Genomic DNA, 18,421 nt, shown 5'->3' with positions numbered 1-18,421 from the left:
TCCTATTTTATAAAGTAGTTATTTCTGTACTCAATAATTTTTGCAAGCAAAAAGTTATAAAACCAGAGAGTTTGATTAACAACAATGGTGTTTTTTCTTAAAGATGAAAATAACAACCTAATAAACACATAGTTGATTTTCACTTAGGTTTGTAATTGTCAAGTTTCTGAGAAGAGTTAAGCTTCCATTGAGTAAAATGGCACCAAAGTCAAAACAAGTAACTTCTCACTGCACTGTCCATTTAAAAGGAAGGTACCTACTTAGGTTTTCAGGAAATTTTGGTAGATGCCAGTGAAAGCATTGCCCTACAATATGTCAGAGAGAGGAAGATCAGCCTGGCATATAGAATACTGGTTTTTGTAACTTTATTTTAAATGAAATCACATTCAGATACAGCCCAGCCATATTAGCAGACATTTAAACAAATGTTTAAAGCTAACTCCTATAATTAATCTCTTAGCTTCACAATTATTTTGTCATTGACATTATGAGCTTAGACTAAATTCACTCTTTTGCATTACCCTGATTTAAAATCCCAAGCATGTTAAAAAAATACAAAAATTTCTAAAATTTCACTTTCCAACCTAACTTACAAGAATAATAAAACTGCTGAAATGCTGTCATTAAAAAGCCACATCAGTATGATTTGCAGCTGCACAAATTGTTGTTTAAAACAAGCATTACTGGATAAGTAATCAAAGGAGCGCTAAAGATCTGAAGAAGTTTTCCCACTGCCCTTAAGTAGATTTTTTTTTCTGGCTAAGCTACAAATAAAAGCCACTTAGAAAATGTACTTTTAAATTCACCAGAATAAAAAAAAAAAAAATCTCAAGTAAGTGTGCCTGAGAGAAAAGAGAAGGCCATATTCTATGGTGCATACTCACATTCCAAATTCCCAGAAATGCTACTGAAACAAGGGGTTTCCTTGCTTTTGACGTGCTTGATATTTGTCTACCACATGCACATAAAATTAGAAAGACATCCTGCACCTGACAAGGTGCACAGTCTGCATGCTGAAGAACTGAGTGCTGCTGAGTAAGGCAACTGAGGTGAAGTATGGCTTAAGAGCAATCTGGTTAAGGCAGAGTATGTGTTTTCAAAGCTGTTGCTTCTGCTTCCACTTCAAAGCACTAGTGCACTACAATGTGTTTAAGAGCTTTAGTTAAAAAGACCAGGTGGAGCTGGAGCTGCTTCAGAGATAAATCTAAAGGAATTCATTACAATACACTAGACAGTCTCTCAAAAAAAACCTTTGTCAATTTCATATTCTGATGGTATTCAGTCTAAAGCTCCACACATATATGTATTAACAAGGCAAACAAACATGTTAAGCACAGCCTTCTCCAAATATCCATCCATTATTTGCCCCTTGTGAGCCACAACTCCCACTGTGGATCAGACATTATGTGACTATTTCAATGAATGTAGCAATACATGGGCCTAGTAATTAAATCAGATGCAGTCCTTTCCTTGCAATGGATAGCTTTATTCCTCTGTCAGGCCAAATTCAGCACAGTATTTTCCTGACCCTAATCAAAAGATTAGGCATTGTGGTGTTAGTTTTGATTTTGAAGTGAAGATGGAATTTGGTCAATTTCAGCATATTAAAATAAACTGTTCCACAGCTTGTCTTTAAAAGAATCAGTAGATTAAAGAAAATGTATTTCTTTCTTTTAAGACTGGTAGCACTTTCTCTGTTTACTACTAGAAGAGCCCCCCCTCACCCCATTTGGCCAGTTTACAATTATCATTTATCCTTTCCAGTGCTAAGAAATTCTAGGTTATTCACAGAAATACATCCATTCTCAGGAAAGTGTAACAACAGATGCATCGTATTGTTGCATAAGCTTATGCTTAAAAATACTAGAAAGTAGCTGGGCTCTGGTCATTCTTTGGCTTGAAGCTACAGTCTTCTTGGAGAGATCAGTTCTTCCATTTGTTTGAGTCCCAAGCCAGGAACCAGCCTGTGAATGTGGGGGGTTCATGCCCTTGCTTCACAATTACAATGGGGGTTCCCTTATCTCTGCCAGAAGGATCTGTTTCAATATAGCGTTTGGCTAAAAACAGAGAGGAAATAAAACATGGAATGATTAGTTAATTCCTTTGGTATAAAAAATACATTAAAAGCCATTAAAATAACACAGGGCTGCTATAATACAGTATTCAATTAATTATTTCAAAGGCAATGAGATGATCAGGTAAAGGCTGATTTTTCCCAGCTGGCAGTGAAGGAATTTTGCATGAAGTTAAAAGAGAGGGATTGCTTTTCTGAGCAGTTTGTTGCCATACAGCTGGGTTTTGGCTCTTAAACAGGAGAAAGCATTTGCTGGTGCTGTGAGGATGCACAAGCTTCATTCCCATTTTGTCCATGTAAAAGCCAGTGAGCGTAGTTTCCCTTTACATCTCAACATGACATCAATACATATGGAAATACAGGCAGGTAACCTCAGTGCTCCAGGGAAACATATAAGTGTTTTCAGCATTAAATTTGTCAGAATAGCTCAGCTATATTAAGTCACACCAGGGATGACACATGATTTTTCAAGGAGGTATATGACACGTAAGTTGTCTTGATTTGTTCTGTTTGTTCTCTAATTGGAATTTCCTCCTGCAAATTTAACTGAGTGAAGGATGGCACTACAAGGACTTGCTGGTAATCCTTTCTCTAGATACATTATTGAGGGTGCAGGTAAGTCAAGACCTCCTTTTAAATTCCTTCTCTCTTCAGTGCAGTTACTTTTCGTCGGGCTCTCCTACATATTATTTTAAAAGGTTTGCAGCTCAATAATGCTATCTTGATTAATATTATCCTTCATAAACTTACAGAGTTTTAAAGTGCATTTAAAGGTAAAAATAGTAATCTCCTGTATTAAATCTTAAAAAGCTCAGCAACATTTTGAGACACTGTAAACATAACTAGATTTCTTCTACATCATATTTTCCTCTTAGTTAAGTAATATTGATGCTACTTCACTAAGAAATGTGCTAAATTGATTTGATTTACCCGATTTAACAGATTCCTGTCGCTCAGTTTCATTAGCATCCTTCCCAATCCAGATGAAAACCTGCAAACAGAGGAAAGACTTAACTCCCCTGGTGTTAGAAGGATCTTGTGTACAGCTGGTAAAGTACAGAATAGTTAATTTCTCTAGAAGAAAAATATATGCTATGAAAAGATGGCAGACGACAGAGCTCTCACCAACCACAACTGATGTTTTTTTCTCCTTTGTGAGAAAATATAGTTATGCCCTCTGAAATCTCACTGCTCTCTATGACACTGGAAGGCCCGACCTTTATTCATTCTGATGAAAGGATCTCTAATTACCTTTTCCATAGGTATCTTTTACACTTTTATAAGGAAATTGCTCTTTAGATGCAGGTAGTAATACTGTCTCTGGTTTGAACTCTGTGTACACATCAACATTTGTGCCCTGTGACATGTGCTACCCTGGGTGACTGCAAGATAACCAATTGAAAACCACAAAAACTAGAGCCTTGATCTGCAATCCCCCACACCCCTTTTTCTTTCTCTCCAGGATTTGCTTGGAAACAAACTACATGTCCCAAGACTTCTTATCTGAGTTGGTATGTCCCGACTACTTTCCATCCAGCTCTTCCTCGCCACCCCTTCATCACTCCTTTTCATATGAACCATGGATATTCTTATTTCCAAAAATCTCAGCCTTTTTTTCCATAAGGGTTAGGCTGAAGAAGACAAATAGGGTATGGACCTCCTCCTCTTTCCCTCCGAGAGGAGAGGAAGGGTAGAGAGAATGTATTTCTGTGAGAAACAGATGTGTTCTCTAAATCGGCAGTGAGTTTGCCTGTCATTCAAAAAGCTCTCTACATTTTCAGTTTTCAATGAACTGGGCAATGATGGAGATTATTTCTGTCACTCTCCATTCACTTTCTAGTATGAGGAAATTTTTGTAAGGGTCTGTCTAGTGTTGGTCCCTTTCTCTACTAGGACTTTTTGTAGGTGGCTCCTGCTACAAGGATTCAGTGGATTCTAAATACATTTAATGAAATAATGTTTTTTAATTAATACATTTTTGTGATGAAGTCATGAACACTATTGAGAACCTTTCCAGAACACTGCTGGGACTGACTCTTGCAGCCTCCATTGGTTTGAATAAGTACCTGCCGTGGTCTCACATGCTTAGAAATTCTATGGCCTGTGTGAACACCAGCACATCATATAGCTCAAAAAGTGTAGCTCCTTTTGGTATAACTTAAAGAAAACAAAACAACTTCCATTCTGTCAAGGTGATTGTTTCTCCCATCTTACAAACTAAATTATTAAGAATAAATTATCCTTGTTATCACAAAAAGCAGTTATACACAGTTCACCTGTTCCCAAACATCCAGCAACATGACATCATCTTCAGCCAAATCATCCTGAGTGAATTCTCCTGGGACCTCTTCAATCTAGAAAGGATAATATGTTTTGAGGGTGTTTTGTTTTTTGTTTTGTTTTTAATGATTCATCAAGGCATATAGACCTAACCTATTTTAATAATGTTAAGAGCAGCGGCTGATGAACAATTCTTTTGGCTCCTAAAGGATCAAATCCTAAACTGATTTGATGAATGCATTAAGGGTGTTTCTCTGAAACAAAACAAATCATGTAATGGCATGTCCTGTAAAATCAGCTCTCAGTTTTTCAGAATTGATAAGATATCCTCAGGAGTGGCAAAGATCTACATTATAATTGTTGACTATTGTTAAGTTGGGACTGAGGTCTGCCAGAAGAAGGAGACAGGGAAATTTGAACCTTGAGCCAACCAAGCTGATACATTCATGCAGCTTACCTTCATTAATTGGGAAAAGAAACTGCTTTGGTTTGCAGTGGGTGAGCTCAGAGATGAAATACACACCCAACCAAGCTTCCCAGTCACTTGACAATGGGACATTATAATTGACTAAGCCATTGAGGATTAGTCCCCGAAGAAAAGGCAGACTGCTTGCTTCCTCCAAAGACATGCAGGAAGATAGAAAGCTGTTTAATATTATTCTGTATGAGAAGGAGAGATAACAGTAGCTAATGGTTCCTACTTTTAAAGGTTGTCAAGGGTTTGACTATGTGTGGTCATGTACGAGTGCCAAAGGGACAATAAGCAGATGGTGAAAAAGACATTTCCTTTTCCCCACCCTGTGTTATGGTGGCCAGAAGGTCAGAGCGGTCTCACCTGCCTCTTCTGAGACCTCTAATGGTGGTGATTCAGTTACTAGAGAAAGATTATAGGAAAGAAGTGATTTCACAGAATTTGGAGGGAATTTAAAATAAAAAGTAAATCCATAGCTCCCAGCAGACTACTGCAGAGAGTTTGGTTCCTATTACTGTATTTCCCAGAAGTATTTTAGAAGCTTGTTAGAAGAATACACTTTCCTATTCTCCTAAGATTTTGAAGTCCTTATTAAAGGATTCTGTTTGTTTTATCCCTATCCAAATGACTGGGCTGTGCCTTAAGGACATTGCCAGCTATGTCCCTTGTCTAAAAATGAGTGTGCCCTTGCCAGCTGGTGACACAGCATTGCCCTCCAGAATATGGTAAGTAATTAAGCCTGAATCACAGACTTAATACCCAGTGCATAGCTCTGGGCACTTCTGCCACGGAAGTAGGTCTTCCTACCTCCTTGAGCACAGGCCAATACCTTAAGGGCATAATTACACATCTTAAATCTCTATGGAAAATTTCAGACAGCTCAGGATTTTTGGGAAGCAGCATTTATTTTCCTCACCACCACTGTCAAACACGTAAGGGGCAAGGCACTAACCTCCTCTTTCTCAGCAAATTGATAGCAATCTGGTGATGCTCTGCAAGAATTAAATTGCTTTTGACTGGGCAAATACCTCATCTTTTTGCATCTGCAAGCCTCTGTTTCCAGGATGGAGCAGGCTCTTGATGCAAACTTCTGCAGTATTAATTATTCTGTTCATCCATTGCATTTGGGTAGTTTAAAGCATCAAATGTTCACTCTCTAGTTCTTGCCAAGCCAGCTAACTAAGCCAGATCCCCCAATTCATTTAATGACCACTGATTTCCAAGGCAAAATATACCAGAAACTATATAATTAAACAAAGTATCCATAATATACTCACAATAAATCTTCCTGTTTTATTAGAACAGCCATACAAGCGAGGGGGATGATCTTCAGCCTTTGTCAAGAGTTGTGATGAAGTCTGGTATTTTTTTTTACCTCCAAGTGCTTTCCAGAATTCCTCTAAAATACATAATATATAATTTACCCACCAGCTGACTTAACATTTTATGTTTTAGCTTGTTAGATAGCATTTCAGAAATCCCCAGTCTTTTTGCTGTCTCAAAGATGAACACCCTACTCCCTTTTCTTACAGTACTTCCTGCAGTTTGTCAAAATACCAATATCAGTTGCATATATAGGAAGAGTCGCAGAATTATAGAATGGCTTGAGTTGGAAGGGACCTTAAAAATCATCTAGGTCCAATGCCCCTGTCATGGGCAGGGACACCTTACAGTAGATCAGGTTGCACAGAGCTCCGTCCAACCCCTCCTTAAACACTTCCAGGGATGAGGCATCCACCACTTCTCTGGGCAACCTGTTCCAGTGCCTCACCACCCTCCTAGTAAAGATTTTTTTCCTAATATCTAATCTAAACCTACTGTCTCCATGCAGTGCTGTGTATTCTCAGCTGTCTATTAGCAGCCACGTGGCCTCATACGAACCTGGTTCCTGGCCTTCATTAATTTTAGCAGTCTGGCATTTGAGAACAGTGGCAATGTATTGAGCTCCTTGTTCCTCTTCTTTACTTGCTCCTTTTCCTACCCACGTGTACCCAGAGTTGTTTGGCAGTTTCAGAACAAAGACATCATTAGAGTTTAGTGACACTGCGTCAACATCAACCTAGATAAGAAAATAAATTGTTTTATTCTTCAAATCTTCAAATAAAGTAATTACTATTTTGCATGTTTATATAAAATGTGTAGACATGTTAATCTGCTATGCTTTTGGTCTTCAGTTCTTCCCTAGCTGTATACTGATACAAAGTAGAGAAGGATTTCAGACAGAGAACTGACTTGCAGGGCAAAACTTAGGTTTGCAATAAGAAAGGCCATCTCATAGGAGTTGCTGATTTCTTGTCTATTCTTTGTCAACTGACTGTTCACTGTGTGTATTCTTACAGTTCCTCTGAATAATGCAGACTGATTCCAGCCAGCTACAGCATATTCTCTTTGGTTTATTGGATGGGTTTATCAAATAGAGCATCTCACATGTCTCACTGCTGCTTTACTTAGCAGGTGACCTTACCTCTGCAATCCTAGTAATGGATGCCAGGTTCCTGCGGATTTGAAAGAGTCGTGTTGGTGGAGCAGGTTTCTGACCTTCCTTCTTGGATGTCCCATCCTTGTAGACTATAAGTGGTTTGTTTTTGAACAAGCTCAGTAAATGTGCAGGCTCTTTGCCTTGACTGACTCGGATCTGTACATATGTAAAGAAATGCAATAAAAGAAACAAAAGGACACAAGTGGCTATTTTTGGTCTTTGCTGAATAACTATGGGGATCTTAGCAAACAATCCTAAGTATGTTAGCAAAAATGAGAACTGGAAAGCTGAAAAGATCTAAAAATATAGTTCCAGACATACAGAGTTAGAGCATTTGTAAGATATTTTTTTGTCAATCACACTGACACAAAGACAAGATTTAAACTTCCAACACCATATTTAGCTGTTTAAAATGGCTGCTATAAAAATCACTCATTTTCAAAAGAACTATCATTCATAGTGTTTTATAGAGTGACTTAAGTCTCTTGAAAAACTGTCTTGGAAGTTTAGGTGTATTTAAGCAGAAGAGAATGGTTATTCATTTTATTCATTATTTATCTATGTATTTTATCTGCAAGAGGATGAAAAAGAGTAGCAGGAATTTCTCATCCTGCTGGATGAATGATGAAAATGAACTTCCATTACAGATGTAAAAGATGCTACTGCCATCTAAAAAAACCACATTGCACTACAAAGAATGACTATTTTTATGTTAACGTATGATAGAAGTGATTTGTATGCAACCATTTAATTTTCCTTTATAACAGTACCATTGGCCAAGGTAGAGGGCTGCAAGTCCCTGCCTTTCATTCCCAGAGAGAAAGGGAAAAAAGGGAATGAGACATGCTGTGTAGCCAGCAGAGCAGGAGAAGTGGAGAGTCCTCAGTGAGGCCTGGGGCAGCTGAGAGCTGGTGTGCCAAGGGGCAGCTGCAGCTGGGCAGAAGCAGGTGCTTTTACTTATTTCACAGGTGGATAGACTGCTGCAATTGTCTGGTAAGGATAACCTACGACACATATACTTGTAAGGGACAAACTGCAGCAGGATTTTACAAATGGGAAAACAAAAACCTTAACTCACAAAAAAACCCCAAAACCAAAAACAAACCACCACCAAAACAAACAAACAAACAAAAAACCCCACCCAAATAAGCTCAAAAAACCCCAAATGACGCAAACAGCACAGTGAAACATATTCTTGCAAGCCCAACGTTTTAACAGTCATTTGTACTGTCGTGCCATCTAGTGACCACATAAAATAGCACACTTAAAGCTTTCAAATAATGCTGAGAGACATGCAAGGCATAGGTAATATATTCTACCTGTTTGCATAAAAATGCACACATATACATACATATGTACATGCATATACACACATAGATATGTACACATATATATTCCTAACCCATTGCAGGCTGAAAATACTTTAGTATCAGGTCTACTGCAGTGAAATGGAACTCCTTCAACTTCAATAAAAACATTTCTTAAGCACCTTACGATTGCAGTAGTAATATTGCTAACAATAGCAGTAATATTGTTATTACTTTAAGATTAACATTAGCCTTAAGTATGAGGCAGGACCACATCGTGCTGGACACAGTCCAAATATAGAGCACATGTTAGGAATATTTCAAGTAGTAATTATCTAAATGTATTCTAATCTTTCCTTAATCTAATTTCAATCAGAAATTATAATTGATTAGTGGCTAAAAGTATGGGCTGTATTTTTATCTGTACGTTGGTGGGTGGGAGAAGCCTTTTGCTTTTGTAATTAAGAAATGGGAATCACAGAATTATCTCCTGCTGCACAGAAAATCACTGCTTGTCCCTTGTCATCTTCAAGCTGGCTCTCAGGTCTTCACCTTCCTGCTCCTTCTCAGTAGTGATATAAGGAGAACACACCCAGTCAAGCTAAGGACTAGCTTATCTACTCACACCCTTTAGCTGCCAGTGTCCTGTGCTTTGCACACCCCATTTCTGCACGTGAGGATGTGTATCCTGCTTTCACGGAGCTCCAACCACTATGGGATGGGAAAACCCAAGTTACGTTTCTCAACGAGGCAAGGAATAGTCAAACCCTGTTGCACAATTCCAGCAGGCTTTCCTCTTCTGTCTTTCATGTGGCTTTCAGTTCTCCCAGAGTTCTTTGGCCCTCTAGAAGTCAGGTGTCTTGTCTGAGCTAAATATCACAACTTCCTCCATAATCAAAAGCAGACAGGGGAGCTCCCACATGGCTATTGACTTGTCACACTCTGTTTGGAGTGAGCTGCTCTGGGACAGTCTTATTCAGTCTCCACTGGCTATGCACAGGGTCTGTAAGTCTTAGCAGGACTGAAACTTAATTTTAAAACAGTGTAAATCAAAGGAAACAAAAGGCAGTTTTAGGTTCTGGCATATCTGTGTTCTTTTGGACAACTGCATAGAGAACGGACGATTCAAATGGGCAATCTCTGGCAACTTTAACAGGATCCCATGGTGCTTGGCTTGATACAGACCTGAGCAATTGGCATTTCCAGTCTTTAAATGCTAGCTCCTCCTTTCAATTCTCATCAAAATTTGCATATATTACACGCTCTGATGGCTTTTATCCAAAAGAAACTAACCTGTACAGCCTGATCATTTAATGACCGATCCAGCTGAACAGTCAGAAATGCAGAAGCAGTCAGTTCATCTTTTGTAGCACAAGCTCCTTGCCTGAGGAAGACAAGGAGAAAGACAATGGTTAACTTTGCTTCAAAGTAACCCAGATCTTGTGCTATATGACAAACGCACAGTGAACAATCTTACATTTACATATGTTCTACTCAAAAGGACATAAAGTCAACATAAAATAATATCCACACTGCAGGTCAGTGCAAAGGCAATCAAGCATACCACGTATAGATGATCTTCCCTCTAGGGTAGGTGTAGAGGATAATGTAACAGTCACCCCCATAGAACTGTCCGTATGTCTCAGGTCCCACAGGAACTCGGCCACTGCTTTCCACACGCCAGATCTGGGGAAACAGGGGAATCATTGGAGATTGCTGAACTTCATCCTGAGACCCTTCACTAAGTGTTTTACGATCTTATCCTTTCAGTGTACTTTCTGTTCCCAAGTATTATTGAATAAAACAGGGAGGATTATTCATGAAGAAGGTAAATACACCCTGTGCCCGCTGAATTAATGAGGACCATCAACAAGGGGTTGCAATACACTTCTCTTTGTCTTGATGATTTTTTCACACATGATCACTTCATAATGCTATGCTGAACTTTCTTAACGCCTTAGGGTGACAGTATGACATAGCACAACATTATGATCCATGATAAAACTAGCATCATTTTGGAGAGGCACACTGCAGTCAGATAACACGGTGTTATGCAGGTTTCTTCCTATTCCATTCACTACAGCCCAGTTGAGCTAACAATTCACTGCTCAAGCCTATGGACCATCCCTAGTGTGAGGTCAGAAACTTAGAAAATACACTGATGAGACTGTAGGTATTCATCCCTTCTTTTTCTTCCAGAAGCCCAACATTCAATTTGCATTCAACAGGCCATGTTGGTACAATGCCATGCCAGCCCTGTATAGTCAGAGACAGTCCTGAAGTGTGATATGGAAAGGTCTAGAAAGACTGTACGGTTATCATTTTCTCTCCAAATCCAGGCTACCTGAGAGACACACTAGGGACAAAAAAGGTTCCTCTAGAAACCGGATTGGATACCTACATAAAGATATACAACAGATTTCTGATTACAAGTGCAAGTCTTCCCATTCCAGATTTCAAAAATTTCAAAATTCAAGCTGATATGAGCTTGAAGTTTTTCCTTTAGACTAAGAATTATATTTAAAGTAAATATTTACAAGGTATTGTGTAGAAGGGGTAATATTTCTGGTGTTTGATTTCTCTTGATGACTGGTATAGCTTTCATAAGCACCAAAACAACACAACCAGCACAGAGCTGATATTCACCTTCTACTTCAAAGTATCTTTTGTGATGCTAGAAGTAACGCTTCTACTAATATACTGCTAATCTGAACAACAGTATGAAAATTAAAACACAGAGCAGCAGTTTAGCCCATTACAAGTAGCAGAATACATTAGATAGGTAAGATAAAATTTATTACAACATGAAAATTACCTCTACTTTCCCGGAACCATCATCTACCATGTTATGCTGGGCAGCCATTTGTGGAGACTCGTGTAACTTGGTAGCATCAAATTCAATCTGCTCAATTTTAGCCACTCTCTCTGTGACATATACTTTGCCAAAGCCATTGCTTTGATCTTTATCCTTCCAGTCTTTGAAAAACTGTTTGAACATTGGCGTTTCACCTCCTTCGGGAAGGACTTGAATCTGAAATGAAGGAAGACACATGAAACAGAAGGAAAACAGAACTGACACAGTTACTCAAACAGAAACTTTTCTAGATTATATGTGGAATTTTGCCCTTAAAAATATTTTTTCTGCTGACTTAAAAACAGTGTCTTTAACAGAGCTCAAGCTCTCCTGGTATCACATCCATAAATAGATCGCACCTGTGTGTTGGCAGGGTAATTCATCTGCTGTATGAATTGTTCAGCATTCTTCATGGCAGCTCTTCTCTCTTGAGGGTTAGCATTTTTGCCTGATTAAAACAGAAGGATAACAGTACATAGGAAATGGCAATAAGCACACAGAACCTTCAAAAATAAGTAGTCCTCAAGCCAGGTTCTTTTTCACATTGCTCTTCCCTTAGTCTTGAATAAACACAAATGCTGGACACAGGATGAGCAAGAGGATTCACATGAAGTTGAATGGCCAAAACAGTACTTTGGTAGATTTGGAAACAGTTAATTTAAAGGGAAAAAATAGAAAGAGAGAGAAAGGGGGCATTTTGTTTTACATAGTGTTTCTACAAAAATAAAAAACTGGTTAATAATACCTGCTTGGCTCAAGGTACCGGGGGTCTTTTCTCTGACTTCCTTTGCTGGGCTGCAATATGGTCAATAAAACTGAATTGCCTCCACTTCTTAAAGTGGTGCAAAAGAGTAAAAGAAATTCCTGTTTTGTCTGTCTGTGCTTTGCAATTTATCCATTTCCCTATCCACTGCTCCCTGCTCAGTGTTAGATGAAGCCTGGAGGTTTGACACTGTCTACAGGGTCTGCATCCCAGCAGGATGCAAGGACTGCATTCCAAAGACCTCACAGTCTAATCAGATGCTCTGATAAGGTATCCATTTGTGTCCCATTTTGAATGAGAGCATTGCCAAAGTAATTCACACTTCTCAGTTTAGTGGCCTCAAGGTTTCCAGCAGAGATGATAGCTGCAGTCTCCCGTGCAAGGGTGAGACTCACAGTCTAATGGGAGTTTTCCACACATTATTTTTACCGACAGTAGCAAAATGAGGATGCACACAGGGCCACAGTCAAAGAACCTAAATCATATTTTATTTATTTTATGCCTGACCCTGTTGGCTTGGTTCTTCTAGGAGATGTCATATAAAGTGACAATTTGGATTCAGGGGTCAGACAGACATAGGCCATCTGAGCACATTGCTCCCCAGATGTTTTCTCTAAAGGATGTTTCCCTAACTGCAAATAAAATTTTCAAACAAAATGCTTACAATGCTTCCTGGACTGACTTAAGAGACTTGACAAACTCATCAAGTAATTATTTAGTCTTGCACGTGGTAAAACAAAATAAAAATGCCAAAGAGTAATTAATAAGCTGTCTCAGACAAAAAAAAAAAAAAAGGAAATACTCAGCACTGGATTTAAGAGCAGTACTACAGCAATCCAGCTACAAGGTGTCAAGACCTAATTCCACTGCAGTAGTATTCTTCTCCAGGGAAACACTCAGACAAAGCAATTGCCTCAAAAAAATGATACCTCAGAGAAATATTTACAAGAAAAAAAGAGATATAAAATATTTACGAGCTTATGCTTTTAGTTTATGCCCTGGACACGGACCTTTCAATTTCACATCTCCGTGGAGATACCTACCCAAATGGAATGTTCAGTGTCCAGATTTTGTCCCAGAAGATAGAGATTTGATGACAGTATAGAGAACTCATAGAATTATTTATATTTGCTTTGTACTTGCCATTTAGATAAGCATTTCATCACCCAAGCCTACAGATATCTCAAAAATAGGGTCCTTAGACAAGTCTTGGTCTTGAGGTCCTTACATGAGAGAGTAATCCTTGTCTGCAGCCCATACCAGGGAAGAGCTGTGTGCAGGGTAGAGTGTCCAGCCAGCATTAAATTCTTGCTAGTGTTCCAAGGGTTTTGTGTCAGCTCCTTAGGGATCTCTGTGTAGCTTCTGCATTTGCATTACAAGTAACCTCTTACCTTTCCACACAAAGATCTTCCTGGCAGCACCATTGTCCAAAATGAAGCACTCCTCAGACAAAAGCATATCCATAGAGAAGGGGTTTTCCTCTGCTACCAAGGACACTTTCATGGATCCACTTGCATCTGACACCTAAGAAAACAGTCATTTCAAATTTAGATCAACTCTCACTTTTATAGACAAATTCATTTCTGCTTCTGAAATTAGTATAAAAATCAGCTGCCATTCCTATATAACTGGCTGTATGATATTGGTGTACTGCTGGGAAGTAAAGTGGGTTAATTATTATTATTTTTTTGTTTCAGTTCATTTTACATCCAATAGAGGGAGATGTAGTGTTAATTTTAGGGAGTTTGTTGAACCCTTGCCTTGCAGCTTCTTAAAATAAATCAATTTATCTTCCACAGGTATGGTCCTGCTGCCAACCAACTCCGAAGCCAAAGGTACGTGTACATGCTGAACAACAGCATTTGGAACCATAATAAAATAGTCCTACACTGACACTAACAGGTGAATTGCCTACATTTATAACCTGCTGTTCTTTAATTGGAAACTCTAATGTAAGACCTGTTTCAGAATCTGCTTTGTAACCTCTATCACCATTGTAAGTTCATGTTGACCTTTAAAACCTTTTAAAAATCACTCCTGTATAGCTGAAAAGACCAGTTATTACTAGTGAAAATAGATTATTACTTTTCTATCATTAATAGATTATTACTTTCTATCATTAATAGATTATTACTTTTCTATCAGTCTTCCTTTCATAATTAAATATTCATTTTAAACACATCATTGTATCTTTCATTTTAAATTATGGAAGTACAATGAGGAAATTACCACTGCACACAACAAATAAAAATCAACCATTATACCTACTTTGAGGGCTCACCGTGGACCTGCCTCCTGCTTTTGACACTCACTGTTTTACTGTAACACGTTTAAATCTAGCTAACAGAGCTCTGTTAGCAGGACCTGTGTACTGACAATAATTTATCAGATATTCACAGAAATTTCAGAGAGTTTTTAGGATGCAAAAATTCACTTTCCCTTCTCTAGTTATGTTTTACTTTAATGCTCCTGATCATATAGATATGCAGGCACTCTCTTGTTCTCCATTTTTGTTCCCTTAAACCCCTGCTATGAAGAGAAACATGCACCAGATTTTTAGCATGAAAGGAACGATTAACATGAACTAAGCACAATACATAGACAACAATGACTACAAGTGGCTTTGCAACAATGATCACCTCATACAGGCTTCTTGTAAACCCCATGAACACCTATGGGTATAGAAAACTCATGCAAGAGGCAGTAGTGAGGTGTCTCTGTCCTGTGGTCTGTGTGGTGCAGGAGCTGCAGAGGGAGGGACTCGTCCCCTCTCACACTTCAAACAGCTTCAAAGTTCTTGGAGATGGCACCTACAGGGTCACACACATGGGGATCCAGTAGCACTCCATGCTCTCAGAGTGTGCCACTTGTTAGCCAAATCCTCCTTGTTAAGTGATGATGGGGAAAGGAATAAGGTTATAGATATATAAAATATAATGAAACTTTTAAACTCTGCTAAGAATAGTCCATCTTTTAAACTCTGCTAAGAATAACTAAGTAATATATGACTACTAAAAGTCTCCCTATTAAAATTAAGAAGACAGGATGATTTAAGAGCAGTTAATTCTTCTTTGACCTGCACTGCATGGTTCATAGGCAATGCTTGTCTCCTAAGTACACAGAAATGTAATCCATTTTTTTCCCTCAAATTACCTGGACTATCTTGATTAACATTCTTTGAGAAACTTGTCCATTGGCTGAAAATAGACTAAAATAAGAGCAGTTCTGTAAATGAAGCCAGAACTCCATTTATGAGGAAGGAATTAATAAAAACGTGACTACTGTTGAGAATACCTAATTATAAGTAAATAAATAAATAACTTACCATATATAATTTAGCACTTCTCCTGTTTGTGACATCAGCCAGCTCATCGTCATCATCATCACACTCAGGAAGCTCTGGCTTGTTCCCTAAAACCTGTATAAGAGAATAACAAATTCAAAGCAGAGCAAGACAGTAGGTGCCGAAGCATAAATATCTGTACACTAATGTATTGTTGCAGTAACCGAGTAATTGGGATCATCTTTATATATAAGACAAACTAAAACCAAACTCTTAGCTGACAAAAACATAGAGATAATTTTTAAAAACTGGGTCAGATCTCCAGCAACTTTATATCTACATGATGTCTTTTCCTCAGGTCAATTTGCTGGTTGTCTGGACACCACAAAATGGACATAGAAAGGTGCATGTGATCCTATTCTATGTGTGTGTTTACCTGTCTTCCTTTTTCTTTCCCAATAACTTCTGAACTGTTGTCAATCACATCTTATAATTTTTGCAATGACATTACTTTTAAAATATTTAACAATACTAAAATTAAAATTGACAGAATGAAATATATTAGTTGAAATTATAAAGTAATTCAATTAACAATAAAATATCATATTATGAGGTCATTAATCTTAAAAATTGCAGATTCTTAATCCCATTTTAAGGGGAAAATAAGGTCTTGAAAATAATTTATTGTGTGAGAAAAACATTTTCTTTTTCTACTACTAGAATATCAATTTTAACACTGTGGTAGTTTTAGACCATGGGCAATATTATAACAATTATCACTACAAGAAATTTACGGAGGTTCATCAAGCATATGTTAGGTCAGGTAGTCGTTATTAAATCCTAGTTACCCTTTCTTGATGATCTTTACTTAATGACTCATACATGTGGACGGATCTAAAGGTTACGTACAGAATGTTATGGATTCCTATGAAATTATGTCCCAGAGTGAAGGTAGTAATTGATATGTCTGAGAGATTAAATATTAACATAAAGTACAAGGGTAGTGCCAGCCTTCCTGTGAACTGGTGCATTATCTGTATAACATGCTGTGCAATATAACGTGGAGTCACAGGCAAAAGCCTTGTGAATATTTGATAACAGGGAAGCCCAACAAAGTATACAGCTGCAAACAATTTGGAAAGAAAAACAATGTAGAATAAATATTTAATATAAATCTGCCATCTGTGGAGTTTTCTTACCTGGAAAAGTCAGTAAAATAGTAAAGTAAAATAAAATAAGATGAAAATAGCCTTTTCAAGTATGATTGTTGCCATTTAACCTAGACAATTTTATCTGTGACTCGTTGAAGACAAGAAAGCAATGTCCTGTTTAAGAAAGATATTGCCCATAGCTCTTCAGTAGCTATTAGTCAGCATTTCCAGAATTTACACTACATGGCTGCAGATTTACTACTCTATAGGCCAAGTTGGGCTCCATGTCCACAACAAAGTGCTACTCTGCTGGTGAACAGCTACAACAGTGGGCATATGCAGTTTACTGGCACCAGGTTTCTAAAAATGTTTCCCTTCCTTCCTACCTGTCTTTGTAATGCCAGGGTCACAAAACTGCCAAATAACAGGCATACATCTTTACCTGAACAGACACGGGTTTGAGGGTTTTGTAACATTTGACTTTCAGTAGCCAATAAGAGGGTAAAAGATTCTTGTTAATAAAACTCTCAGAAGTTTGTACTCATTAGTGCTCTGCTTAATTAGGTATTTACAGTAAAAGGAAAAACAAAACCCAAAAAGCCTCCAAAACAAACAAAATACCCAAAAAACCCCACAAAAATTTTGGCTTCTGATATAGTTCAAGTCAGTGTTTTCCCTTGCTGTGCATATAGAATACCTGTGGCACCAGAATTATTTTGCAGCATCTTTGCAAGTCATGAATGTTGATATAAAATCCCTTTTTCTCTTTTGACTATACAAGTGTCATTCTGAATATTTCAAAGCAAATAGAGCCTGTTGGTGTTTGTGAAGGCACCTTGACAAAAGCAGCCTCTCTATTTACAGCAAGGTCTGGGTGTTGCATTCTGGTGGCAATAAAAGTAAGCAGCCCCTATAATTTAAATATTGGGATTTAAATTTGGGCTCAGCACAGGTTAGATTGCTGGCCTGACTTGTTGCCGTCTTAAAACCAAATGCAGAAATGTTTTTCTGAAGTAGATAATTATTGTCAGAATCACAAAGTTGGTCTTACAAAATCTCAGTTCATGGGTACTAACACGGGGAGAGGGGTTAGAGCCCCCTTTGTGCAGAAGCAGTTAAAGATAGAAGATATTCTGGTTCCAGGGAAACCCCTCCTTAACTCATCAAACAGCAGCTTGCACAGTAGCTTCAGAAAATACAAATTACTAATTTCTGTAATTTTTTTTTTCTCCGGAGAGCCCAAGAACAAATGGAGAAGGACTTGAGTGTGTCCCATTCTCCTGCATTTTAAGTCACTAGATCCTGGCATTTTGGTGACCCTTGTTAAGAAGGACATGATGTGCTTCTCCTCCCACCAGGTAAGAAAAGCCAGGACTTATGATGAGGGCTGTGCAGCCAACACAGCTATCAGAAAATGCCTTGAGCTGAATCACTAGTGGTACCTGCATGTGTTGGTATCAAAACCAGAAGATGATATAAGGTTAAATGACCTAAGGCCTGTGAAGATATGAAGCATACATATATATACACTCACTATATGAAGGGATATTGTATGAAATATATATAGTCAGTACACATCTGTATTGCTAGAAACAGTTTATGCAGCTTCTAACATGCATTTGTTGCCAATTTGTCTTATAGGCTGGAGGATGAGACAGATCATGGAAGAAAAAATTCCATACTTAAACACAAGGCATGAAACAATGCCAAAATAATGTTCTTTCCCAAAGAAATGCCTTCCAGAGAAGTTATCTTTAT

General features: G+C 38.1%; 1 protein-coding gene across 2 annotated transcripts in view; it reads right to left on the bottom strand.

Moving 5' to 3' along the window:
• Positions 1–343: 343 nt before the first annotated feature.
• SCIN (scinderin) overlaps positions 344–18,421 on the bottom strand; it is a 67,586-nt gene continuing 49,508 nt past the window's right edge. For both annotated transcript variants that reach the window (XM_012571625.5, XM_030264738.4), the window contains exons 5-16: positions 15,555–15,647; positions 13,621–13,753; positions 11,826–11,914; positions 11,428–11,643; positions 10,177–10,298; positions 9,906–9,996; positions 7,291–7,461; positions 6,708–6,885; positions 6,104–6,225; positions 4,351–4,428; positions 3,005–3,065; positions 344–2,057 (exon numbers count right to left, since the gene is read on the bottom strand). In XM_012571625.5, coding sequence (XP_012427079.4) covers positions 1,924–2,057; positions 3,005–3,065; positions 4,351–4,428; positions 6,104–6,225; positions 6,708–6,885; positions 7,291–7,461; positions 9,906–9,996; positions 10,177–10,298; positions 11,428–11,643; positions 11,826–11,914; positions 13,621–13,753; positions 15,555–15,647 — 1,488 coding nt within the window. In that variant the 3' untranslated portion in view covers positions 344–1,923. The remainder of the gene's footprint in view (positions 2,058–3,004; positions 3,066–4,350; positions 4,429–6,103; positions 6,226–6,707; positions 6,886–7,290; positions 7,462–9,905; positions 9,997–10,176; positions 10,299–11,427; positions 11,644–11,825; positions 11,915–13,620; positions 13,754–15,554; positions 15,648–18,421) is intronic.

The sequence above is a fragment of the Taeniopygia guttata genome, chromosome 2 (genome assembly GCF_048771995.1).
Source record: "Taeniopygia guttata chromosome 2, bTaeGut7.mat, whole genome shotgun sequence".
NCBI lineage: Eukaryota > Metazoa > Chordata > Aves > Passeriformes > Estrildidae > Taeniopygia > Taeniopygia guttata.
Note: the sequence above shows the minus strand (reverse complement) of the source record. Positions and strands in the feature narration are given on the sequence as shown.